The sequence below is a fragment of the Scyliorhinus torazame genome, chromosome 12 (assembly GCF_047496885.1).
Source record: "Scyliorhinus torazame isolate Kashiwa2021f chromosome 12, sScyTor2.1, whole genome shotgun sequence".
Taxonomy (NCBI): Eukaryota; Metazoa; Chordata; class Chondrichthyes; order Carcharhiniformes; family Scyliorhinidae; genus Scyliorhinus; species Scyliorhinus torazame.
The window spans coordinates 207,663,772-207,690,404 of NC_092718.1; the positions used below are offsets into that span (position 1 = coordinate 207,663,772).

The following is a 26,633-nucleotide window of genomic DNA, read 5'->3' on the forward strand; positions in this document are numbered from 1 at the left end:
ATGAAAACAGAGGGAGGATATTGCAAACTGGCAGATGACAGGCAAACACTGGTATTGAATAAAACACCCAACAGATAAAAAAAACTCAACCCCTCTTTAATACTGGAACAAAAATATATAAATTTACATTTGAAACATTTTCACCTGCATTTGTAAATGATGGTTTATAAAAGCAAAACAAGGTTCAAGTCTTTGGCAGTTGACATGACAATTTTTTCCTTTCTCGATTGCATACTACAAAAGATCCATCAAACCTCATTTCCACAACACTACATTTACAAAGCTGATCAAACATTTATTTACAACAGATTGGACCACCAAGAACAACAGAATAGAAAATCATGGTACATGGATATTTATATATAATGGTACAAGTTTACAGAATATGTACAGTTTTTACAGAAAAACATCTGTATGAACCCGACCACGCTGTAAATAGAGAAAACATCATTGCTTGTAAGTCAGCAAAATGCACAGTTTGTCTACACCTATACAATAAAAGCAACATGCGCCACAACCTTTTGCAAGTTGTACAGCTCTAAATGGTCAGATTGTGCGGTAAGTTAGGTAGTCGACTATCTTTGGTGGGATAGGCAGGCTCTCAACAGAACTGGTGACCATCACTCTTCGCAGAGCCATGCGACAGAGATGCTGAAGACTGGGGACATGTCTGGGAGTGGCCCAGAAGTGAACACTACCATCTTGTGTCCTGGGGAGGGGGGGGAAACAAACAAAAGCAAACATTGGGTTCATTTTTGATCCAAAGTCATCAAAGACATCATATACTTTTGAAAGAGCTCCAGATGTGGAAAACATATCCCAATCCAGAGTTTAATTTAAACACCAAAGAGAATAAGCAGTCAAGTGGAAAGAATTACCATTATGTTAATAATTAAATCTTAAAGCGTAAACCCTTGCACACTAGCTGGTCATTATCATGAAGACTTTTTAATGGCCATACAAGCATGGAGCACAACAATATTCTATGATGGTCATAATCCTTAAAATACTTCAAAAAAAAGCAGTCCATATAAATAGGCAGGTAGTGTCTGTGGGAGAGGAGTATGTGCATTATGGTTTGGTTGAAGTGTTGGCTTTTCGTTGATGTTTGCATATTTCTGTAATCTATAACTGTTTACAATGCCAAAAACACCTCAATAAAATTGTTTGTTTAAAAAAAAGCAGTCCATAAGTTTAATGCTGGCCATGCAGAAGGGAATATTGATTCAAAAGCACAGCAGTGGCAGAGGCCTGGGAGCAAGCAAAGTTCAAAGTTTTTCCAATTAAGGGGCAATTTAGCACAGCCAATTCACCTACCCTGCACATCTTTGGGTTGTGGGAGCCAAACCCACGCAAATGCAGGGAGAATGTGCAAACTCCAGACGGAGTGTGACCCAGAGCCGGGATTGAACCTGGGAACCCTGCTCCTCCGTGAGGCAGCAGTGCTAACCACTGCACCATCATGCTGCCCTCTGCCCACTTTCTTACAGAACAGCAACAGTCCATCTAGCAAAACAAATCTCATCTGCAGTAAAGAGATACTAGTTCTATTCAACATTCAAATGGTATCATAGTGAAAATGAAATGTAGAATTTATCAAACCCAACTTAACTGCCAAATCTCAATATAATAAACCAGATGACAAAAGTAATTCTGGTTCAGAAGATTAAATGTTTTTGTCTAACAATTTGATTTTCTAGAGCCTTGGAGTTTCAAGGATCTGGAGTGCTCCGCCAGCAGTTCAAACCTTTACAATGTTCCCTCAGCACCACACATCAAATGATCCCAATGCATCAACATAATGGTAGCACTCATCAGACCAAACTCAAAAGGAAAAATACAGGCTTTAAATATACCTACCCTGCAGCAAGAACACTACCATCTGGAGAAAAGGCACAACATAGTCCATTATTTAGTGGAGCAACCTCTGCTGGGCAATCACCATCAATTCCCCAGAATCTCACCATTCTGAAACAAACAAAATTAGTCAGTTTTACACAAGTTAGTTAGAACGAGTGCGAAGCTTCAGAGGTAGGGCAGGTATTTTGGAGCAACAACAGCCTGACAAGTCTGCCAATTTTTCCACCATAAACTGCTGCCAGACTAGAAAAGTCCCAAAACAAAAAACTTTCATTGGAACAAATCTAAGGGATAACATCACTTGTCCTATTGAAGAGACTGTGCAGTCGATATTCTGGGGCTGCATTGTTGCAGGGAGAAGCAACAGCTCTTCACAAGCACCACATTCTTGGATGAATCCACAGTTCTAACATGCAAACTTCAGACAAATCTTGCCTGGACATCTAATTTTTCAGTCAGATTTTGAAAGTCAGAGCAACTGTAGATTGGAATTAAGACAAGCCTTGAAACCTTTACGGTATGAAAAATTAATGGCTTTATGTAGACAGTATATTGTTGTATGTGTAAACGCACCAAGGCTAGCCGAGGTCAATTCATGATTAGCTGTGTAAAACGCACCAAGGCTAGCCGAGGTCAATTTATGATTAGCATTAATCCAATAGAAATAGTTAAAGGTATTTCAAAGTCACCCTTACAGTAGCTAACACAAGAAAATAAATCACTCGGTGGGCAGCACGATGGCAGTGGCTAGCCATTGCTGCCTCACGGTGCTGAGGTCCCAGGTTTGATCCCAGCCCTGGGTCACTAAGTTTGGTGTTTGCGTGGGTTTCACTCCCACAACCCAACCCAACCATGTGCAGGGTAGGTGGATTGGCCATGCTAAATTGCCCCTTAATTGGAAAAAATGAATTGGGTACTCTAAATTTAAAAAGAAAGCACTCAACAAATACAAGCATAATAGTTTATGAAGGGGATGAAAAAGATAACTTTAATTGTAGAAATGTATTTGGAGCACATGAAAATATTTTAATTTTTCCAGCTGGTATTACAAGGAGCCTGCTGCTAAAGGGTTTGAAAAATGTTTTCAATTGCAGTATTAAACCATGCAGAATGTACAGGATGACAATATTCATTTCCATAGCCGATTAAGGGTCTAACAGATATTGGGTTTATGTAATGAAATAAAAACCACCGCATGGTGGTCATAAGACCACAAGACATAGGAGCAGAATTAGGCCACTCGGCCCATCAAATCTGCTCTGCCATTCAATCATGGCTGATATTTTTCTCATCCCCATAACCCCGGATCTCCTTATTAATGAAGAACCTATCTATCTTGGTCTTAAAGACACTCAGTGAATTGGCCTCCACAGCCTTCTGCGGCAAAGAGTTCCACAGATTCACCACCCTCTGGCTGAAGAAATTCCTCCTCATCTTTTAAAGGATCATCCTTTTAGTCTGAGATGGTGTCCTCTGGTTCTAGTTTTTCCTACAAGTGGAAACATCCTCTCTATGTCCACTCTATCCAGGCCTCGCAGTATCCTGTAAGTTTCAATCAGATCCCCCCCTCATCCTTCTAAACTCCAATGAGGACAGACCCAGAGTCCTCAACCGTTCCTCACATGACAAAGTTCTCAATTCCAGGGATCATTCTTGTGAACCTCCTCTGGACCCTTTCCAAGGCTAGCACATTCTTCCTTAGATACAGGGCCCAAAACTGCTCACAATACTCCAAATGGGGTCTGATCAGAGCCTTACACAGCTTCAGAAGTACATCCCTGGTCTTGTATTCTAGCCCTCTCGACATGAATGCTAACATTGCATTAGCCTTTTTGTTTTAATAAATGCAGACTGAACATGCACGTTAACCTTAAGAGAATCGTGAACAAGGACTCCCAAGTCCCTTTGTGCTTCTGATTTCCTAAGCATTTCCCCATTTAGAAAATAGTCTATGCCCAAATTCTTCCTTCCGAAGTGCATAACCACACACTTCATTTGCCACTTCATTGCCCACTCTCCTAGCCTGTCCAAATCCTTACAGTCCCTTGCTTCCTCAATACTACTTGTCCCTCTACAAATCTTTGTATATCTGCAAACTTAGCAACCGTGCCTTCAGTTTCTTCTTCCAGATCATTAATGTATATTGTGAAAAGTTGTGGTCCCAGCACAGACCTGAGGCACACCACTAGCCAACAGCTGCCATCCTGAAAAAGACCCCTTTATCCCCATTCTCTGCCTTCTGCCAATCCTCCATCCATGCCAGGATCTTATCCTCAACACAATGGGCTCTTAACTTATTTAACAATCTCCTATGCAGCACCTTGTCAAATGCCTTCTGGAAATCTAAATAAATCATGTCCACAGGTTCTCCTTTATCTAACTTCCTTGTTACCTCCTCAAAGAACTCATAACACGTGTCAGACACGACCTCCCTTTGACAAAGCCGTGCTGACTTCACTAAGATGAGTGGTAAAGCAAAAAGTGCAGAGGATACTGGAAGTCTGCAGAGGGATTTGGATAGGCTAAGTGAATGGGCTAGGGTCTGGCAGATGGAATACAGTGCTGACAAATGAGATTATCCATTTTGGTAGGAATAACAGCAAAAAGGATTATTATTTAAATGATAAAATATTAAAACATGCTGCTGTGCAGAGACCTGGGTGTGCTACTGCACGAGTCGCAAAAAGTGGGTTTACAGGTGCAACAGGTGATTAAGAAGGTAAATGGAATTTTGTCCTTCATTGCTAGACGGATGGAGTTTAAGACTAGGGAGGTTATGCTGCAATTGTATAAGGTGTTAGTGAGGCCACACCTGGAGTATGGGGTTCAGTTTTGGTCTCCATACTTGAGAAAGGACGTATTGGCACTGGAGGGTGTGCAGAGGAGATTCACTAGGTTAATCCCAGAGTTGAAGGGGTTGGATTACGAGGAGAGTTTGAGTAGACTGGGACTGTACTCGTTGGAATTTAGAAGGATGAGGGGGTATCTTATAGAAACATAAGATTATGAAGGGAATAGATAGGATAGATGCGGGCAGGTTGTTTCCACTGGCGGGTGAAAGCAGAACTAGGGGGCAGAGCCTCAAAATAAGGGGAAGTAGATTTAGGACTGAGTTTAGGAGGAGCTTCTTCACCCAAAGGGTTGTGAATCTATGGAATTCCTTGCCCAGTGAAGCAGTAGAGGCTCCTTCATTAAATGTTTTTAAGATAAAGATAGATAGTTTTTTGAAGAATAAAGGGATTAAGGGTTATGGTGTTCGGGCCAGAAAGTGGAGCCGAGTCCACAAAAGATCAGCCATGATCTCATTGAATGGCAGAGCAGGCTCGAAGGGCCAGATGGCCTACTCCTGCTCCTAGTTCTTATGACTCAGTCTTATTTTATCATGCACTTAGCCACTTTCCAGTCCTCTGGGACCCTACCTGCCTCCAGTGATTCCTGAAAGATCACCACCAATGCTTCAATCTCCTCGGCTATCTCCTTTAGAACCCTGGGGTGTAGTCCATGCGGTCCAGGTGACTTATCCACCTTCAGACTTCGCAGTTTCCCCAGAACCTTCTCCTTATTGATGGCCACTGCAATCACCTCTGCCCCCTGGCTCTCCTAGAGTTCTGGCAGCCCACTGAAGACTGATGCAAAATAACTATTCAGTTCGTCTGCCATTTCTTGGTTTCCTACTATTACTTCTCCAGCCACGTTTTCCAGTAGTCCAATGTCTATTTTTGCCACCCTCCTCCCTTTTACATATTAAGAAACTTTTCCCATCTTCTTTTATATTACTAGCTAGCACGCACTCATATTTCATCTTCTCAACCCCCCCCCCCCCCCCCCCCCACTTATTATTATTTTTTTTTTAAAGTTGTCCTCTGCTCACTTTTAAAGGATTCCCAATTCTCTGGCTTCCTATTAATCCTCGCCACTTTGTATGCTTTTTCTTTTGCTTTTATGCGGTCCTCAACTTCCCTCGTCAACCATGGATGTTTCCTCCTCCTGGAGATGAATTTCTGCTGTGCCTCCAGAATAACCCCCCAAAACTCCTGCCATTGCTGTTCCACTGTCCTCACTGTTAGGCTCCTTCTCCAATCAACTCTGGCCAGCTCCTCCCTCATGTCTTTGTAGTTACCCTTATTTAATTGTAATACCGTTACATCCGATTGCAGCTTCTCCCTCTCAAAACGGCAGGGTAAATTCTATCATATTGTGGTCACTGCTCCCTCAGGATTCACCTTAAGTTCCCTAATCAAGTCTGCCTCATTACACATCACCAAATCCAGAATTGCCTGTTCCCTAGTGGGCTCTACCACAAGCTGCTTCAAAATAAAACATCTCTTAAACATTCCACAAATTCCTTTTCTTGGGATCCATTATCAACCTGATTTTCCCCAGTCCACGTGGAGATTGAAGTCACCCTTGATAGCCTTTTTTTTTTTTTATAATTTATTTTTTTTACTACATGCTTTCTCTATCTCCCGATTTATTTTCTGCCCCACTACTGCCACGGGGCCTGTACAAACTCCCCTCAAGGTCTTTTTACTGTTGCGATTCCTCAACTCTACCCAGAGATTCTTTGCCTTCTGATTCTATATCACACCTTGCTATCAATTCAACTTGATTCCTTACTAACAGTACAACCCCCTTTGCGCATCTGCCTGTGCTTTCGATCGGACACATATCCTTGTATATTCAGATCCCAAGTCTGATCCACTTGCAGCCACATCTCGTGATGGTGAACACTGCTGCCTCGTAATGCAGAGAACCCGGGTTTGATCCCGGCCCCGGGTCACTGTCCATGTGGAGTTTGCACATTCTCGGTTCTGCGTGGGTCTCACCCCCACAACCCAAACATGTGCAGGGTAGGTGGATTAGCAACGCCAAGTTGTGTGCGCGCGCGCATGGGGGAGGAAAGGAGAGAGAGAATTGGGTACTTTAAATTAAAAACTGGAAAGTGCACTGCTCAGATGTGCCCAGAACAAATTAAACCTTCCCAGTAGTTTTCTGCAGTCAAAGTACCTCTAGCCCAAATCCAGCTCCAATTGAAATATAATCCAAATGACAGTACTTGAGCTATTTTATCCCCAGAGGCAATTCACAAACAGAAATAGTGAACATACTGAAAAGTGTACCATTAAAAAAAAAATCCAATTAAGGAGCAATTTAGCATGGCCAATCCACCTACCCTACACATCTTTGGGTTGTGGGTGCGAGACCCACAGGAGGAGAATGTGCAACCTCTACAGTGAAACGTGTACCATAACACCAAGAGTGATCAATTCTACAGTATTCTACAAATACAACTCTAATGCTTCCTTGACCCCTCTGTTCACTACAGAGGGTAGGATGTGGGGAAAGGCTCCAACCTCAAGTCTGACCAGCTACCCGAATGGCCTGGGACAAATTTCTAATTCACCCACTGGTTTCCACAAGATGGTGCAGCGGATAGTATGGGCCCATAAATCAAGCAGATCTGTAGAGCTGTGCTGTCCTATGAATTGGTTGACACCTTCCTGCTCAAACTACTCAAGTGAGATGACCTCTTACAAGTCTCCGCTTCCAGCCACGCCCTCGCCCCTGCCTCAAAGATACTTTTCCACCCCCAGAGAAGAAATTCAAGAAACGTCCACTTACTTGTCATCAGCAATACTTGCAATGTGCAAACCATCATGGCAAAAGGCAACAGATCTCACCCAGCGATCATTTGCTCCACCAGCAAATATCGGAGTTGGAGGTGGAAACAGATGCCTGTAAAGGCAGAGCAGAAAAAGTCCAATTCATAAAATATTTCAACTGTTCCCCATTTACAAGTTAATAGACGGATACAGTTTAGCTTTGAATGCTCACTTTGAAACCAATTCCCTACATGGGATCAACTTAGATTCCCAAGTGAAGACGCTGAACGTCTTCATAGAATTTACAGTGCAGGAGACCATTCAAGTCTGCACTTGCCCCTGCCCCTGGAGAGAGTACCCCAAGCCTCCACCCTGTCCCAGTAACTCCACTTACCCTTTTGGACACCAAGGCATGGCCAACCCACTTAATAGGCACATCTTTGGACTGTGGGAGGAAACCCAGAGGGCACATGCAAACTCCACACAGACAAGTCACCTGAGACCGGAATTGAACCCTAGAGCTGTGATGCAGCAGTGCGAACTGCTGTGCCACCTATTTTTGATGGCAGGAACCTTAATTAGTTTATACTGAAAATAAAACTTTTACTGCCACAAGCTTTGACAGTTGAATACACAGGGCGGCACAGTGGGTTCGCCCTGCTGCCTCATGGCGCCGAGGTCCCAAGTTCCATCCCGGCTCTGGGTCACTGTCCGTGTGGAGTTTGCACATTCTCCCCGCGTTTGCGTGGGTTTGGTCACCACAACCCAAAGATGTGCAGGGTAGGTGGATTGGCCATGCTAAATTGCCCCTTAATTGGAGAAAATGAATTGTGTACTCTAAAATTTATATTAAAAAAAGTTGAATACACCACATTCATTCATTTTAACAAGTAATTTGATCAGATTGGTTATGATCCCAGTTCACGTTATAGCTGGATGGCCAGAATGAAACCCTGGCTCAAAAGACCCATAACTTCTACTTTAAAAAAAAAAATAATATGGGAGGAACAGAGTCACAGGACCGGTAGTCAGTTTTAACAACAAGATGACATTTATCAAATGTGGATTATAGCACAATACCCCTCGCCCCACCATAAATACACAGATTTTAAGATTAACACTGTATATTTAAAGCTACAAACACAAATCTCACACACTATGCCGGTGGTCAAATACACATTTCACTCTGAAACGCCAAAGGAAGGTCTGTGGACACCTCCTCAGAATCCCCCTCAGATGATCATGTACGAGTTTCCAAACTCTCATCCCCAAAACACAAATCTTCTCAATCATGCTTTCCATTAGCGGTTTGCATTTCAAAACCTAGTCCACACTTCCCAAATGTCTTTTGTGAACAGAGATTCTGCTCCATTTACACCAACTCCTTACATGATTGTTTAGTGTCGACTGGACTTCCACTGTTGCACAAACCCGGATATCCAGCCAATACGGTCTTCCCCAATTACTTAAATTTTATTTCACAAGCTGTAGCAAGACACTCCAAACTTTAGGATTACTTTGGAAACCTAATTTCTCACCAGCTTATTCCTGCTCAATTTAAGTCTGTGGTGCCCATGAACAGCATCAATTTCAGGTTTCTATAACTAACCATCCTCAACTTTCTCTGAAGCTTGCTTTCTTGCACATTACTGGATTGTACAGCTTCCTGCCTTGAGCACAGCTGAGAAATGTTCTGTCTGTCTGTAACTGCTCTCGCTTTCAGCTGAAAAAACAACAAAGGAAAGCTTTCTGCTTTACCTTACAGGGGCCTCTAGTTTCTAAGCAACGCCTGTATATCTCTGCTGGCCTATTGATTTTTAATGTTGTGGCCCTCTCTATCACAATATAATCCCAGTTGGAACTGAAACCAACCCCCACACAAACACCTTTGACTAGCATGAATCTCTTCCAGGCACAGAAACAAACACCTACATTCTAATGTTTACCCATACACAAATAAATCCCTTTAAACTACCTTTGGTTTCCTAACATGGTGCATAGGTGATTTAGCAAATACAAAAGCATCAACTTGAATATTCTTTTGTTTAGTCAATATTCTCATACCTCCTTTGCCAAGAGACCCACATAGATCAATAATTTATGGCAAGAGGTGGAACACTGATATTATTAATTTTATTACTATAATTTCCAGTGGCTTTAGTTGAAGTTTGACGATATTTTTAAAAATGGAAACCCAGTTCTTCAGTATTTCTCATCTTGCAATTCCAAATGAAATGCATTAAAGTCATGGTGAGCATAATATTCAAATACAAGCACCATCGCACCATCAAACCTCTACAAACCCCAACAAAATCAACTGTTAAGAGGGGATGGGAAAGAGATTCAACTGGTCACAGTGCTCATTCACAATTCTGACATTCCCTGTTACATTACCCACACTGGGAAAGATTGCAGTGGTCACTTACCCCAGCTCCAACAAAATACTGCCTCTATGCGGATCCCAGACAATAACCCGTGTATCATGTGAGGCTGTAGCCAATAATGCTCCATCAGGGGAGAATTCACATGATACCACATCATTAAGATGACCTTCAAGTTTGCGAATCATGGTGTAGTTTTCTATGTTCCAAAGAAAAACCTGCAATGAGAGAGTCGCAGTTTACAGCTCCAGTTCATGGTTAGTCTTCCCAAACAAGATATAGCTCATTTATAACAGATTTAGTACAAGTTTTCATACAATCAAGCAACTTTTATTATGTAGCACTTCCAATTGATATGCTCAGTGTCATAACAGCAAATAATTTTTTTAATTTTTTTTTTTTTTAAAAAGCAATACTTGCAAACATGCCAGCTATAACTCAAACTATTTATTCTAAATAACGCATCCAACATTTTACTTTCCAAACATTCTCAAAGGACATCTATATATTTTAAACAATTTTACAAATTTATTTTAATTACATCTCCCAATTGAAATTTAACTCTTCAGTAACAATATTTTAACAATATGTATATATAATTAGAAAAAATACAGTACAGGTAACTTAAGCATAACATTTTGTTACTCCAACGGAACCTCCATTCAGAGTTAAAGTTCACGTGTGTTTACAAAACGTTTTCATCAGGAGCGAGAGCCTATGAAACAGCAGATACTGCAAGAAAAAAGAACATGTTTGACGGCCTAAAGGAACAATCCTTTGGCAAACAACACAAAACTGAGGCGAACAACATTTAGGAGTACATTATTACAGTTATGATGGTACATTAACCAGGCGATTCTATTACAGACAAACTGTATAGAGTGCAAAATATTATGACGACATTATGTTGAATGATCCATCAGAGATATGATTTCAGATAAGAATACAAGAATTCTTAATATCTCCCCCCATCCCGTGGACCACATACCCCTCCAGTAGGTAGAGGAGATATAGGTGGCCTGCTCCCAGGCCTCTTCCTAATTCCACTCAAGAACAGTGATCCAGTTACAACTTTGGACTCCTTCAGGATAGTCATTTGGCCTTTGCCTGTCACCTCCTGCAATCATATAGGAGTTATTTTGAAAACTAAAACAGTGTCTTCTCCACCTCTGAAAAAAAGTGGCAGTGCGCACTATTACGGCAAAGTCTGGGTAGCTTTTTCGCTCCCTCGTGTGAATTACAGCTTTAAATGGTAGAATTTGTCAGATATATACAGCTCCAGTGGAGCACTCGGTCAAAAAAAAAAAATCAAACAACTCCCTCCCAAATGTATGATACAAGTCAGATTTAGAGTATACTATAAATCAGATTTTCCCCATTGGCCATTCAAAATAATCTGCAGAAAGTACTTAATTTTTAAAGTTGCAAAAAAATTCTAAATTAATTGAAATGGATGAATTATATACAAAATTAAACAAATACATGTTCACAATTTCAACTAATTTTAAATAAGGATGGCTATTTTGTGATTTGTGTGTTTCTTCTTTCCGGCATACAAAGAAAGGTAGCAAACTGATTTAAAGTTATTACAATATATTATTGATGTTGCGGTCACAGACTAAAAACTATATTCCTTCCACTTACAACTTTCCTGACTTGTGCTAGGAGACAGTTTCTCAGGCACTGGCTACCCTCCAGTTCCCCAAAGTAACCGCTCAAGTGCTAATCTAGACAGCAAGTGCCAACAGGCTGCAGTGCATCACAGCAGAGCACAATCCTATCCTCACCTGAACTCCACGCATGCACACTCATTGGGAGGGCTGTGATCAAAAGGCAGGGACCAATTTCCCCCACTCACCTCAGCTGGCAAGACCAACATAGCAGCCGTAACACGGCCTTGGCTGAAAATCAGCTAACACAGCACAGACAGAGGATTGAACCTGGAGTCTCCTTGGTGTGTCCCGGCTACTTAGGTGGACAAATTCACTGGCCACCAGGGGAGTCTAGGTTCATTAATCTACTCTCAAAAAATGATAGCAGAAATTAGCTCAGTACTGATATAAATTTAACCTCCAACTACAATTCACAGATGTTCACTTTACAACATTGCACATTTCTACATTCTTTGGAAATTGAAACAAAATTAAGCTCTACCATACACACTGCGTATTGAAAACAGTACTCATAGTAGGCAGCCCAGTGGTGCACATAGCTGGTGCTCCAATGGGAGTTTTACAACATAGGCTCACACTTGTGGTTGCCCACGCAGCATTCCCGATCTTACCCGGGCTGTCTGGGGGGGAAGAACCAAGCAGAAGTCAAGTCCCTCCCGATAAAGGAGGAAGAGGGTGAAAAAAAAACCAAAAAAAGTTATCCTGGGCTGCTCACACACACCTTCTGGTAACATTGTCAGAGGCCAGGGAGCAGGTCGCCTGCCCACCCTCTGCCAGGAATGGTACATGCTGCGGGAGATCTAAAGAGGAAAAAAATACTTTGTAAAATGGGGGGAAAAAAAAGGTTAAATATTTCTGTTACAATGTTCAGAAGTACGTAGTTATCCATTACTAATAATAGGCACCAAGAAACTGGCCAAGTCACATTACTAGTTTTGAAAGATCACCATTCCAAGATAAGTTACAGAGACAGTATTGCAAAAATTACATGTCCTGCAAAAGCTTACAAGAGTCATTGAAAACAGTCTAGGGTTTTCGACCCATATGTTTGCCAGCCACAATTTCTCCCCATTCATTTTAAATTGGTAGGAAAATCGTAGCTGCCAAGTGCAGAGGCCAAACCCATAGCCAGGTATCTTTAAATAAGAATTAAACTCACCACAATCTGCCAAACTAGGAGTCTGGAGATGCACAAATTATTTGCTAAAATTAGAAAAAAGTGGGCATCCATTTATGCCTTACTTTCCCATCCTTGGTAAATAATGACGAGCCTTGTATTTAGAGATGCTACCCGTCTACACAGCTATTACTCCTGCCAATGCCCTTCCCTGTGCACCTCTTGTGCAGTATGACTGGACAGGTGAGCACACGACGTCAATATCAACACAACTGCCACTACCTGTGACAGAGAAAGCAAATGAAAGCCACAACTGTAAATAAAGACTAAAGGGGATTAAATGCATCCACACTTAGATATGCAATCTGGGTCCCCTAACAGCAGAGTGGAGAGGTGCACTGCTTATTGAGAAACAGCGATTTGACCAAAAGTCCAGGTTCCACTATTTATGTATAAGCGTACTGTCGTTTTGAGGGATTTTTTTTTTTTTTTTTTTTTTATAAATAAAAGGGAAGGAGAGAAAAGGAGCAAAAAAGCACAACCAAAGTAGTTTACAGCACAGCAGGAGCCCATTTGGCTCTTGGAACAGTGAGACTGCAAATTCTAGCTGTGATTTCTGCAGAGTAGAAGGGTGGGCCAAAAAGAACCAAGTTTGGCTTTATATTGCCCTATGGCTAAATGTACACTGTTTCAGCTGCCATTAATGGTTACTTGGACAAGGCACTCTAGGGCAAGTGCTTTTGGATATTTACCCTAAACACGAGTCCTAATCTTTTTTGGTGGGTGGTGGTGAAGGGATGATTAGTTTGGTAATGAGGAAGCATAGAAATTTTACCAATTTGAGTATCTTTCTATTCAGCTGGTTACTTCAATGACAAATAAATATTTACTCGGTCAGAGTGCTACCTGCGCTCAAATCCACTTTAAACAACAAAGAGGATTACAGTAACATGAAAACTTGCAATTTGAGCCATTTCTAGCGGAGACTGTATATTTACATTTCATACATTCTAATGGACCACAGTTAAGCTACAAAACTACACTCAACCTTTTTTTTTTTTTAAAAAAAGGAGCAAAAGATGCAGAAGCAAAAGCTTACATTTCAGGAATAGACACCCAAAAATATGCAACAGGAAGGGTTTTAAGAAGGTTACTTATAGATTTTGCCCAGTCCAAATGATTGGCAGCACTTCAAGCTGCAGGGAATAAAACAACAGAAAATGTTATGCTTTACTGTATTAGCGCCTGGAAAGCAACTGAAGACACAATTCCAGGTTCCAAAATAAAGTAAACTTAATTTGAAGTTTTTCTCCTTTCACTAAATGAACTCTGAACCATCCTGAAACATAAACTGAAGTTCTACAGCATAGAAGATCCAAGAACTAATGTACAGCCTGCATTACTTACAACTTTAAGTTTGACTATTGGATTTTAGAAACTCTTCAAAATGAAGTATCTTTCAGCATAGATTTGATCATGTGACACTGACGACACTGACTGGTACCACAAAAGGTGGACACAATTACAAAATATTATTTAAAAAATAAACACTATTGCAGAGTAGAACATGTGGAAATGTTTTGGTGAACTATCTTGTAGGTCAGAAATTAAACACTTGAAATAGTTTTAAAGTAATCACATCAAATGAAGCAGCTAAACTGCAATTAAACGTAATTAAAAGGGGTACCCCATCATACTTCTCACTTCACTTCCAAATGCCTGTTTCCAATCAACCAAGCAGACATAAACCCCACTTTAGACCGACCACACAAGCATTTCCCCCAGCTCGCCAACAAAAGAAATTATACAAGCATCAGAGGGAGATGCACCGATCTGATCATGCGTGTTTTTTCTGGAGTAGTGTGCAAAATCAAAAATTAAAAGGAGGCCTGGGCAATGCAACACTCGAACAATTCCAACCGGTTAGGTTGGTGGAGCACAGAAGTTCCCAATGAGAACTAACCGTTCTAGGAAAATGTCCTATGGATTCTATATGTTGCCTACAGGGTATTTTGGGAGAAGGAGATGGCACAGAGATAATCACCTACAGATATTCTTACATAATAAACTTGCCCCATCCCTTTCCTACATATTAGGATTTCATTTGACAAAAGACTTGGAATAAATTCCTCATCTATCCTCTCAGACAGCGAAAGAACAAACCAGCTACAAAATCAGGAGGTTGTGGGGTTTTTTTTTGGGGGGGGGGGGGGGGGGGGGGAAAAAGAGAGTTGAGAATCCACCAGAGTAACTAGTTCAAAATTCTTTATTGAATGATAAGTAGGGAATACAAAGCAAGCCTCCTCTTTCCTATTCCAAGTTTTAATGGTGATAATTTTAATAGCAAGAAAAACTAATGTTTTACTTTGTACACTGCTGTCTCCTAACACCAGGGACCCAGGTTAAATTCCAGGCTTGGGTGACTGGAGTTTGCATGTCCTCCACATGTCAGCATGGGCTCCTCTGGGTGCTCCGGTTTCCTCCCACAGTCCAAAGATGTGCAGCTTAGGTGGATTGGCCATGCTAGAATTGTCACATGGTGTCCAGGGATGTGCAAGCTTAGGTGGATCAGTCACACTGGAATTGACACCTAGTTAGGTTACAGGGATAGGGCGGGGTGGATGGAGTACTCTTTCGGAGGGGCAGTGCAGACTCGATGGGCCCAATGGCCTCCTTCTGCACTGTATAGAGACTCTATAAAATCACAATTCTATTACAATATTGGTCCAGAAATACGCAGGGAAGTTATTATTGAAACCAATGCATGGACATGAAGTCACATCCAATAGTCAAACCAGAAGACATTTTCAAATATATTCTGCATACATGCTTTGCAGCAAGGCGCCGAAAACTCAATTTTAAAAAGCAGTTTTGGTAACTTCTCAATTATAGGCACTATGCTAATATGCAATACAGCCTGGACTAGCAGAATTCCAAATCCATCATTAAAGCTCCATTCTAACATTGAGTTACACATTTCAATACTAATGTGTACAAAATACTTGCAAAACAAAATTGATGACACCGAGCAATTTGTAACTTCTACAAAATAAGCACCAAGTTAATTTAAAGATTTACTAATGTATACAATCCACACAACCACATGCTAGATAAGCACTGATTAATGCATCAAACAATTTCTAGTTATTTAAAAAAAGAGGAACTTCTACACATACCGCTTTTCCAGCTCCAACCGAGCAGAGAATAGTTGAATCTGGGGAGAAGGCACAGCAATACACCCAGTTGTGATGTCCCCTCAGTACTGTCACCATGTTGCCTGTCAAAGATTAAATTATCTCTAATTATTCTAAAGCTTTAAGATGTTTCAGCCCAAGTCAAAGGCTCCATACAAGTTTCAGTATGAAACTCTCCACAACCCAAACATGTGCAAGGTGAATTGGATACTTTATTTAAAATAGTATGAAACTAAAAGCAGAAGCATTCAAAAATTTCTCCCTTCAGGAAAGGACAGATGAACTGTCCAATTTAATTTATTCCTGTCACGCCGCCTAGGTCCCAGGTTCGATCCCGGCTCTGGGTCACTGTCAGTGTGGAGTTTGCACATTCTCCCCACGTTTGCGTGGGTCTGGCCACCACAACCCAAAAGATGTGCAGGGTAGGTGGATTGGCCACGCTAAATTGCCCCTTAATTGGAAAAAATGAATTGGGTACTCTTAAATTTATTTTAAAAATTTGTCCATGATCTCAAGCAGGAATGAGGGAGCTGGTAATCAGAGAAATCCAAAATGCCATCAATTTATAGTCCAAGTCTGAACTAGATAGGTCAAATAGAGCTGGTAGCTGGGGGATTTCATCATGCCTGTTCCTACATTGGCAGACAAGTAGAATTGTGTTTTCAGGCATGTGCAGTTTGTGAATGTGGAGAGAGCAAATGAGAACTAAAATGTACCCCACCATCATTGGATCTCCAAGCGCTCATCACATCGTAGTCTGGTACTGATCAAAACATTTCTGGTTTGCAACCCAGATCTTGAGAAGTTTCAGGGGCAAGGAAGAAGATTCCCAGAGGAATAGAATCATGAGGAACATTGCTTCCTTGGGGAATAGAATCATAGGAAGATTTTTGCTATTCATTACAATGAATGGAACACATTAAAGAAAATTGATAACTGATAATTCAGCAACAAATGTTTCTTAATACTTTTACTCTACAGCGACATTAAACACCCTGCTTAATATCTTTTCCTTCGTGGCCGAGGGAGTTCAGACTATCCTGCACATTTAAGATGGAAAATATCTGGTTATCAAAAAATTAGAATGTAGGAACACGAGTGAGTAATTCAGGCCCTTGACCAGTTTTGGTTGACCTGTACTGCATTTCCCTTCATACCCTCACTTTGACAAGTCCCTTCCTGTGGAAGGTGCTTCGGATTTAATTTTTAAAAAGTCTAGCTGATTTGATGACAAACTCGGATTTGATGACAAAACTCCTTGTTCTAGATTCCCTCCATTTGGTGGTGGGGAAGAGAGAGAGAGAGAACTGCACATTTATTCTGCTGAATCCCTTTCATTTCATTTTCAAACCTCAAGTTAGTTTACCCCTTCAACTAAGAGTACAAAGTTCATGAAACCTATCCGCAGAATTCAACCAATTACAATTGGTCTATTGCTGCATCTCCATTGCCAAGTAATCTTCAAAGTCTGTGCCCAAAACGGAATGCGATATTGCAGATGGTATCTGTACAATGGAATTCCAATCCATTGATTGGAACAGGCATGACCAATACAAACTTCTAGCCATCTGCAGTTAACTTAATTTCAAAGAATTACTGCAAGGGTCATTTTTTAAAAAACTTACCATCATCCTTCAGATCCCAGACCCTCAGTGTTTTATCTCTTGATGCAGATATCAAGATAAGGCTGCCATCAGGTGCAAAGGTCAAATCACGAACAACCTCATTGTGATCCAGCAAATTGAGGAGGAATTTACCTGTAACATGAAGGTTACAAAATGAAAGCAATGATTGGTTTCAGGGCTCAATAAGATTAGTGGGATTGGCCAGTTTGAGAATATGGCAAGACTATTCTTTGTGGTTGTATTAAAGTTGTACTTTTTTTTTTTTTTTTTTTTTTTTTTTACAATAAACTTCTACCATTCCTTAAAAAAAATTCATATGGTTAAAGACATGTAAATATCGACAGCGATTGGAGTAATTGAGAAACAGAAATGCACAATTGCAAGAGTGCACTTGCAACAGTCAAGGTGCATGAAAAAAAAAATCCAGTTTGGCTCCAAGACCAACTCAATAAATCATGCCCCATTAAGACACATCTACTTCATCATTCTAAGAATTAGCACCATGCAGTTTTCAGCAGTCTTTCACACCAAAAAGATATGCCTGTCCACCTATAGTTAACCCCAAATTATTAACCATTTAGTGAAGGTAGAGAGTTGTATATTAACTGCAGCAGAAAATACAACAACTGCACTTTCCTTACAAGCTAGGGCTATCTGTGGCTTTTTCTCCTCTTGTGCTGTGCCACACGTGCAAGGGACTGTTGAAAACTTCTATCGAGGCAGTGCTTCAAATAATTAATGCCATTCTTCATTACATGCAGCAAGGCATTGCTCCAACATGTGGGAGGGTTATTTATGGACAAGTGAATGGAAAATAATGCATTCAACTGAACCAGGAAAGAGAAGAAAAATAAGCAACAGATTTTGAATATTAGCTAACGTATTCTGACAGAAAGGTTAAGTCAAGATACAAGATCGTTGTATTTGGAGGATTAGACCAGCTGTGCCTTTTCGCCTGGTTAAGCATTCAATTATTAACCTCAGCAGCAAAAATCTCAGGAATAATCAAGCTGGAACTACAAGATAAAGAGTATGGATGGGCTGAGGTATATCCACAATATTACTTCCAAGTAAGGATCGTTAGAAGGCCTATTGAACATCAGTTTAAAATTCATGAAACATAAATAAACATTAAAAACTACTTTTTCCAACGGGGTATATAATTCTTGCACCCAGGCAAGAGTATGTATAGTGAGAGCAGCTAGATTCAAGCCAAGTTGCAGTGATAGCACAGGGAAATTTCAAAGAGGGAAAACTATTTTTTTTTTTTTTTTTTTTAAATTCTGTACCTGTCAAAAACATAAGCCACCTTACACAACACTATCAAATGAGAATCAAATCATGCACTGAATCAAGCTCAGAATGTACTATGATTGATTCCACATTGGCATAGTCAACTATTGTTGGGTAGCATTTGAGACTTAGGCACATTGACAAGAATCGGATCATGAAAATGCGAACAAAAGTACACTTTAAAGGTAGTCCAGTCTTCACGGTTTAGGATCAGCTGGTGCCAAAAGACTAATACCCAGACTAAGCCAGTAACCTTCAGGAAATGGATACCCAACAGTCCATTTAAATCGAAGATGACACCACAAAAGGGGGTTTGGCTTATTTAATTTCTCAGCACACGTGGAATGGTTTGCTTATGCATGTAATCTAGTTACCACCTCGGTTTCTAATCATGTCAGAAACTTTATACAAAGTCCACAGAATCTTGTTACCTGTGTACACATCCCAAATTTTGATACGTCCATTGCTCAAGCCAGTTGCCAGCAGCAGCTGGTCCTGGCCAAACTTGAATCGATGCCATTCAATGTTCACACAGCGACTCTGTTTCTCAGGTACAGAGGAACCAAAAGCAAGGGCCCACACAATATCACCACAGTCTATAGTGTGCTCTTCTGGCTGTTTTTTCTGATCATCACCATTTTGTTTTCTGAGATTCTTATTGACCGTATTATAATGTTCATCATTGCATAACCTTTTAGATACAAAGTTCAAAATTAGTCGTAAGAACAAATATCCCAATCAAAAAAGGATATAAATTATTCAAGCTATAAAATATACCTTGGTAAGCAGAGCTCAGAACTATATTATGCAACTTTCTAGTACTAAATTCACAGCATTTTTGCTGATAAGGAAACTGCACAGTAAGAGTTACGGCAGTTATTTTTAAAGAAATATTTTTATTCCAATTTTTACATATTTTCAACAAACCTCCCCCCCCCCCTTGCAGAAAAAGAGGGGCGGGGGGGGGGGGATTATTCCTCCAGCGCCCCAAGACTCGCAAACATCCCATCTAAACACAGGTCCCCCCCCCCATCCTTCTAATTCCTGCCCTGTGCCAGCTCAGGAACCCTCCATCCATTCTCATCTCACCCGTGGCACCTCCACTGCCCCCAAATTTTCAAAGTCACCGCCACCACCGGACTCGTGGTGTACCTAGTCGGCAGGAGCAGCAGCAGTGCTGTCACCAGTGCTCCCAGACTACTGCCCACACGGGACGCCATCTCCAGCCTCTTCCACACTGCCCCCCTCCATTACCCACTTGCGTATCATCACCACATTGGCAGCCCAGTAATATCCACACAGATTAGGTAAAGCTAACCCTCCTCTGTCCCTACTCTACTCCAGAAACACCCTTCTCACCCTCGGGATCTTTTTCGCCCACACGAATCGCATGATGCTCCTACTGACCCACTTAAAAAAGGCCTTAGGGATCAGGATGGGGAGGCACTGGAATATAAAAAGGAACCACGGGAGCACCGTCATCTTCACCGACTGTACCCTACCCGCCAAGGAGAGTGGCAGTATATCCCACCTTTTAAATTCCTCCTCCATCTGCTCCACCAGCCTTGTCAAGTTGAGCTTGTGTCGGGCCCCCCCCAGCTACCGAAAACTCCTTTCCGCCCTCTTCAGTGGAAGCTCGTCAATCCCCTTTCCCTGGGGCATACAACAAAACCTGGTGTGCCCCCCCCACCCCCCTCCAGTTCCTGGACTCCCTTAGAGCCATAGCCAAAGGCTCAATTGCCAATGCAAATAGCAAGGGGGATAGGGGGCACCCCTGCCTAGTCCCCCGGTACAGCCGAAAGTATTTCGACCTCCTCTGATTAGTGGCCACACTCTCCACTGGGGCTTCGCAAAGTCACCTAACCCAACTAATGAACCCTGCCCCGAACCCAAACCTCCTCAACACTTTCCAGAGGTACCTCCACTCCACCCTATCGAAGGCTTTCTCCACGTCCATCGCCACCACCATCTCCGCCTCCCCCTCCATTGTAGGTATCACGATTACGTTAAGGAGCCTCCGCACATTGGTATTCAGCTGCCTTCCCTTAACAAAACCCGCCTGGTCCTCGTGAATCACCCCCGGGACACAGTTCTCAATTCAGGTAGCCAACACCCTCGCGTCCATGTTGAGGAGAGAGATTGGCATATACGACCCACACTGTAATGGGTCCTTGTCCTGCTTCAAGATCAGCGCCCTGGACATTGTCGGGGGGTAGTCCCCCCGCCCGGGCGCCTCATTGAAAGTCCTCACTAATAGAGGGCCCAGCAGGTCCATGTACTTCCGGTAAAATTCCACCGGGATCCCATCTGGCCCCAGTGCCTTCCCGCCTGCATACTCCCCAGCCCCTTAGTCAGCTCCTCCAGCCCTACATGGTGCCCCAAGCCCAGCCACCTGCTCCTCCTCCACCTTCAGGAACCTCAGTCGATCCAAAAATCGACACATCCCCCCCCCCCCCCCTCTCCTCCGTCGGGGGTTCAGACCTATACAGCCCCTCATAGAAGTCTCTAAATACCCCATTTATTCCCACCACACTCAGCACCAAATTCCCCCCTTTTATCCCTAACTCCCCCAATCTCCCTCACCGCCTCTGAAGCTGGTGAAGGCAGTTGTTTTTACCAGATTTAAATGTTAATAATTTTCTAGGCATAAAAGCAAGTTAGCATTCAGACATCACGGGTTGTTTTTAAAGCTCTCCAATGACAGTCCATTTTTCATTAATGGTTTACTAAATAATGTCCTATGTAAACAGTTTGCAGTTATCTACCTGCTCCATTAATAGAAACTGGCTGTATCAGCACCATGTAAATCAAACATATTGCTGCGGTCTTATCACTGTTGTAACATTATGTACAAGCCTGTTGCACATTACAACACACTGATTGATAATCTAACTACCCTTAGTATCTGACTAAAAAACAAAAAGCCTCTTTGTGAAACAACAAAGATTTCTGTTGCATGAAAGCTGGTGCAGTTACAAGGGGTCCAAGACAATATAGTAAAACAGGAAGTACAATCAGACCCAACTTAAACAAGACCCAACTTTGTTATAATTACTTGTGCTTGAACCTTTGCACGATCAAAGCACAAAAGCCACCTTGTTATCAATTTAGCAGCTGCTGGTAAATATCCATCTTCAGACAAGCGTTTGACACATGTACAGAGGACGGACACTATTCAGCAGTCACACAGAATGAATTGGCATTTCTTCAGTGCCAAAATCATTTAGTCATTAGGTGACTGCTAAAACTACACATTCAAATCAATAACATCCTTTCTTTCCTTCCATCTAATTCCAGAGGATGACTGCTCATGCCCAGCTATGATGGAACCCAAATCAACCTAATCACTCTGCCCAATAAGGTTCAGGTAGCAAAAGACCAACATTTGACTGTGGATGGTCTTGTCCTTGGGGTACTGGGAAGAGCGTAATGGAGGAAGATGGTTTCCTGCATTTGGGGTAAATTCCTTTATTTGAAAGCTACATGCCTTGAAGATAATTTCCCAATGTCTCAATTCTTGACAGGACAACATTTTCTGAAAATAATTCTCAGAAAAAAGTACTCACTTATTTTCACTCCGAGACCAAGGAACCAACTTTACTACACGATGTCCTGGAGACCAAGCAAAATATGAGCCATCAGGTGCAAAAGCCACAGTCCAGGTTTCACGGCCAGATTTTTGTTCAAACGGAGCAACAGGTGCCCAAAGATCAGCAATTAGCCGGGCCTGCGCTGTAAATAAAATAAAAACAAGAGAATATTACAACCACAGTAATAAGCTTTGGATAGACAATTTTATTCAGCAAACAACTCGTAACAACCAAGGAGAAGCTATGTACTGACCTATAGCAGGGTAAGAACAAAGAAAGCAAAGACAAGTGGAAATCTGCTGATGCATCTTTCAATAATTTATGGCAAAGAAATAAACTTGGAGTAGAAAGCTAATAGAGATGAGTGATTCTAACCTCACAGAAAAGGTTTGGCATTTCTTTTCCAGGGTTGGGATATGGAGGATGGGGATGAGTCAAGTTCCTCCTCTGCTCAGCACTCTGCAGTGACACCTGTAGGTGGACATCAAACAAGGACCTATGGATGCTGCCCACACACTGCTCGGGTTACCATGAACAATGAAAGCGACCGGGTGGCGCAGAGGTTAGCACTGCTGCCTCACAGCGCTGAGGACCAGGGTTCGATCCTGGCTCCAGGTCACTGTCCGTGTGGAGTATGCACATTCCCCGGTGTCTGCGTGGGTCTCACCCCCACAACCCAAAAAGGGTTGTGCAGGGTAGGTGAATTGGCAAAAAAAATTGGGTACTCTTATTTATTTATAAATATAGTAACTAAATGTTTCTCACAGGCCAATGATCACAATGCTGTACTGGAGTCAGGATATTATTAGTAGCATGTAGATCAGTATTTGGACATAGAAACCAGTCCATAAAGTTTAAGTACACGTTCTGAAGAGTCATGTTCAATTTGAAATAATAACTTGCCACAGATGCTGCCAGACCAGGGATATTTCCAGCACGGTTATTTATTTCAGATTTCAAGCACTAGCACTATTTCACTTTAAGTCCACGTAGCATGGGTAATTTCCTGCAATTTGGTCCAGAGCATATAGAAATCTCATTCTACTTCATATACATACCCAAACTTGTCCAGGTGACATTTCATATCACCAGCAAATCAGAAACCCAACAGTTTTGCACACTCATTTTTTTAAAATAAATTTAGTGTATTCAATTAATTTTTTCCAATTAAGGGGCAATTTAGCGTGGCCAATCCACCTAGCCTGCACATCTTTGGGTTGTGAGGGCGAAACCCACGTTTTACCCTCTTCCTTGCTCTTCGAACACCCGCCCCATCCCATTAAAACTATTCTTCCACTCCATATTTAGAAGGACAAAAAAAATGTGAATTGGGAATTTTAGGTGTTTTTCTAGTTGAAATAGACATATGAAACTGGAGTAGAAAACATTGTGCAAAGAATCTCACTACAGGAAATCAAACGTTGCATCTAATGCTCTATTTTAAACTTAAACCTTGCAAATTCAAAAACCAGAACCCATGTATTTTACACGTGTAATAATTCTTTATGAGTGTCACAAGTAGGCTTACATTAACACTGCAATGAAGTTACTGTGAAAAGCCCCTCGTCTTCAAACTCTGATGCTTGTTTGGGTACACAGAGGGAGAATTCAGGATGTCCAATTCACCCAACAAGCACGCCTTTCGGGACTTGCGGGAGGAAACCGGAGCACCTGGAGAACACCCACACAGACACGGGGAGAACATGCAGACTCCGCACAGGGAGCCAAGTCGGGAATCGAACCTGGGTGCCTGGCGCTGTGAAGCAACAGGGCTAACCACTGTACTATAATATTAAAGGGACCCAACTTTTAAGCACTGTACACCCAAAACACATCCAATACCTTGATACAAAATATATGTACCTTTATAAATTTTAGGAGTACCCAATTATTTTTCCCCCCAATCAATCAAGGAGCAATTAGTTAGTGCGGTCAATCCACCTACGCTGCACGTTCGTGGGTTGTGGGGGTGAGACCCACGGAAAATGTGCAAACTCCACACAGCGATCTGGGTCCTGGGCACTGAGGCAGCAGTACTAACCACGAATTATAGTGGCATCAAATAGAAACATTTTTGAGCAAACATCTTTGTTGCTTACGTAGGTTAATTACCAAATGTACTGTAGAAAACTGGGAACATGCTACAGCATGGTTACATGTTAACTGTTGTTAGCTTGCTTTAACTATCAGAAGGTGTACAAACACCCTGGTAACCAATAACCGGGTTTCATGTTAAATCAGGGTCACATTGGAACTGTTGGCAGCAACAAGTAGCCAACTCCATTCACGAGGGTAGCCCGTCGCCAAGCGATGAAGCAAAAGGCTATATACGAATCACAGCAACAACTGAGAGCATTACTGGCGCTTCAAAATTAAAAACCAAGGAATCTCTGTAGTCACGAACTGATGCCTTTTCTTAGTGGGTGCAGCAGAAAAGAAAAAAAAAAGGAAAGGAGAAATTATGCTTTCAGACCATCCTGTTAATGTTTTACCTTCCCCCAGTAAAAGAAAACTCTGAACATTATAAATTTTTGTGAATTAACCTTACATGTGCCACTGCCAAGAATCCTGCATCAAATCCTGGTTGTTCAGTTCAAATCTAAACACCACGTCAGCACACCACTGATGCAGCAATGGAGTGACATTAAATTAAACAAATACATTTCACCAAATATTGCACATCTATGCTAATGTTTCCCCAAATAAACTATTAGGAATGATTTTAGTACCAAATAGTTTCAGTTTGAAGAATAGAACAAATAACATTAAATGAAATTTAAAGTGATCATATTGGTGCTTTAAAAGCAGATGCAAATAATGTTAATTAAAGAAACCCGATGGCAAAGGTTTCACAGCAAAATTAATCTGGAGTGGAAATTACTGGAAGTGATATCAAAGGGCAGAGAGTTAATATTAAAAACTCTCCCCGACACCCACAATCAGTTTCCAAAACAAAATACGGTTCCACTCTCTCGTCCACGAAAATAGATGTTTGATCCTCATGCGATACTCAGATCGCACGATCTAAAATAGAACATGTAATTCATGCCTATTCAGTATGAGAGTTGCCGCCCCGGCGAAGATCTCTTTTCTGGGTGCAAAGTGTCATTTGCGTGGGGATTGCACAGAGGGAGTTCAATATAAATCAGTCTCGCCCCGCCCATCCCTTTCTTTGAAGGCAAAATAAATTCAACGTGGCTCCAGGCCCCGTCCCAATCCCAGCTGCTCGTTAAACCAGAGCATGGAGGCAGCGCTCCCCCACCCGCCCCCTCCTCACTCTTCCCTCCCCCCCACACCCGCCCCCCTCCTCCTCACTCTGCCCTACCCCCACCCGCCCCCTCCTCACTCTGCCCTCCCCCACCCGCCCCTCCTCACTGCCCTCCCCCCACCCGCCCCCCCTTCACTCTGCCCTCCCCCCACCCACTCACCCTATCCTCCCAGCCGCCGCCCCCCCCCCTCACTCTGCCCTTCCCCCCCACCCGCCCCCCTTCACTCTGCCCTCCCCCCGCCCACCCCCCCTTCACTCTGCCCTCCCCCCGCCCACCCCCCCTTCACTCTGCCCTCCCCCCGCCCACCCCCCTTCACTCTGCCCGCCCCCCGCCCGCCCCCCCTTCACTCTGCCCGCCCCCCGCCCGCCCCCCCTTCACTCTGCCCTCGCCCCCCCCTACTCTGCCCCACTCCCCTCCCCTCCCGCCCCACTCCTCCTGCCCCACTCCCCTCCCCCCACTCCCCTCCCCTCCTGCCCCCCTCCCCGCCCCCCTCCCCTCCCGCCCCACTCCCCTCCCCTCCCGCCCCACTCCCCGCCCCCCTCCCTCACCTATTTCATTCTCGTTGACAGATTCTGGGAAGCTGGCCATCTAAGGAGACACGATTCGAGCTCTCGAAGCTGCTCTTTCCCTCGTCCTGCTCCCCGCCTTTCACAAAGAACTCGGACGATGGCGGCGGAGGATGGGATGAAAATCCCGCCTCAGATCGTTACTCTTCGGAAATTATTCCCTCCGCAATTTTCATAAAAGAATATCTCTCTCTCTCGCTTTCTCCCTTCCTTTCCGTCGAAGTTCTGTCGTTGTTCAAAATCAGGAGCGTCTCTGACAGTTACAGAGCGGGGCCCAGAGTGAGAGGAGCGGATCCCCCCGATCGCCTCTAAATAGGCAGCAGCGCCTCAAAATGGCCGGCGGCGCAGGGGCGTGGCCCGTGCGTCAGACGTCATCACGTACGGGGTGCCACGCCCCCCTCCGGTGCGTACGTGCGGGGCACCACGTGTGGGCAGCCTGGGGTTGGTGGGCTGGGCTGGTTC

General features: G+C 42.8%; 1 protein-coding gene across 1 annotated transcript; it reads right to left on the reverse strand.

Annotated features, from left to right (window-relative positions):
• Nucleotides 1-80: 80 nt before the first annotated feature.
• On the reverse strand, nt 81-26,495 carry wsb1 (WD repeat and SOCS box containing 1). The gene is made up of 9 exons (XM_072469805.1): nt 26,154-26,495; nt 22,313-22,478; nt 19,178-19,437; nt 17,454-17,585; nt 15,811-15,911; nt 9,890-10,062; nt 7,483-7,596; nt 1,861-1,968; nt 81-709 (listed from the first exon to the last, which is right to left on the reverse strand). The coding sequence occupies exons 1-9, from the start codon at nt 26,191-26,193 to the stop codon at nt 547-549; spliced, it is 1,257 nt and encodes a 418-aa protein (XP_072325906.1). The 5' UTR covers nt 26,194-26,495; the 3' UTR covers nt 81-546.
• Between the last annotated feature and the right edge of the window lie 138 nt (nt 26,496-26,633).

Coding starts and splice junctions, on each gene's coding strand:
- wsb1 (XM_072469805.1), bottom strand. CDS start 26,193: ATGGCCAGCTTCCCAGAATCTGTCAACGAGAATGAAATAG. Junction 19,438..22,312: donor TGGTCTCGGAGTGAAAATAA/GTGAGTACTTTT, acceptor TGTATCTAAAAG/GTTATGCAATGATGAACATT. Junction 1,969..7,482: donor GCAAGTATTGCTGATGACAA/GTAAGTGGACGT, acceptor TGTTTGTTTCAG/AATGGTGAGATTCTGGGGAA.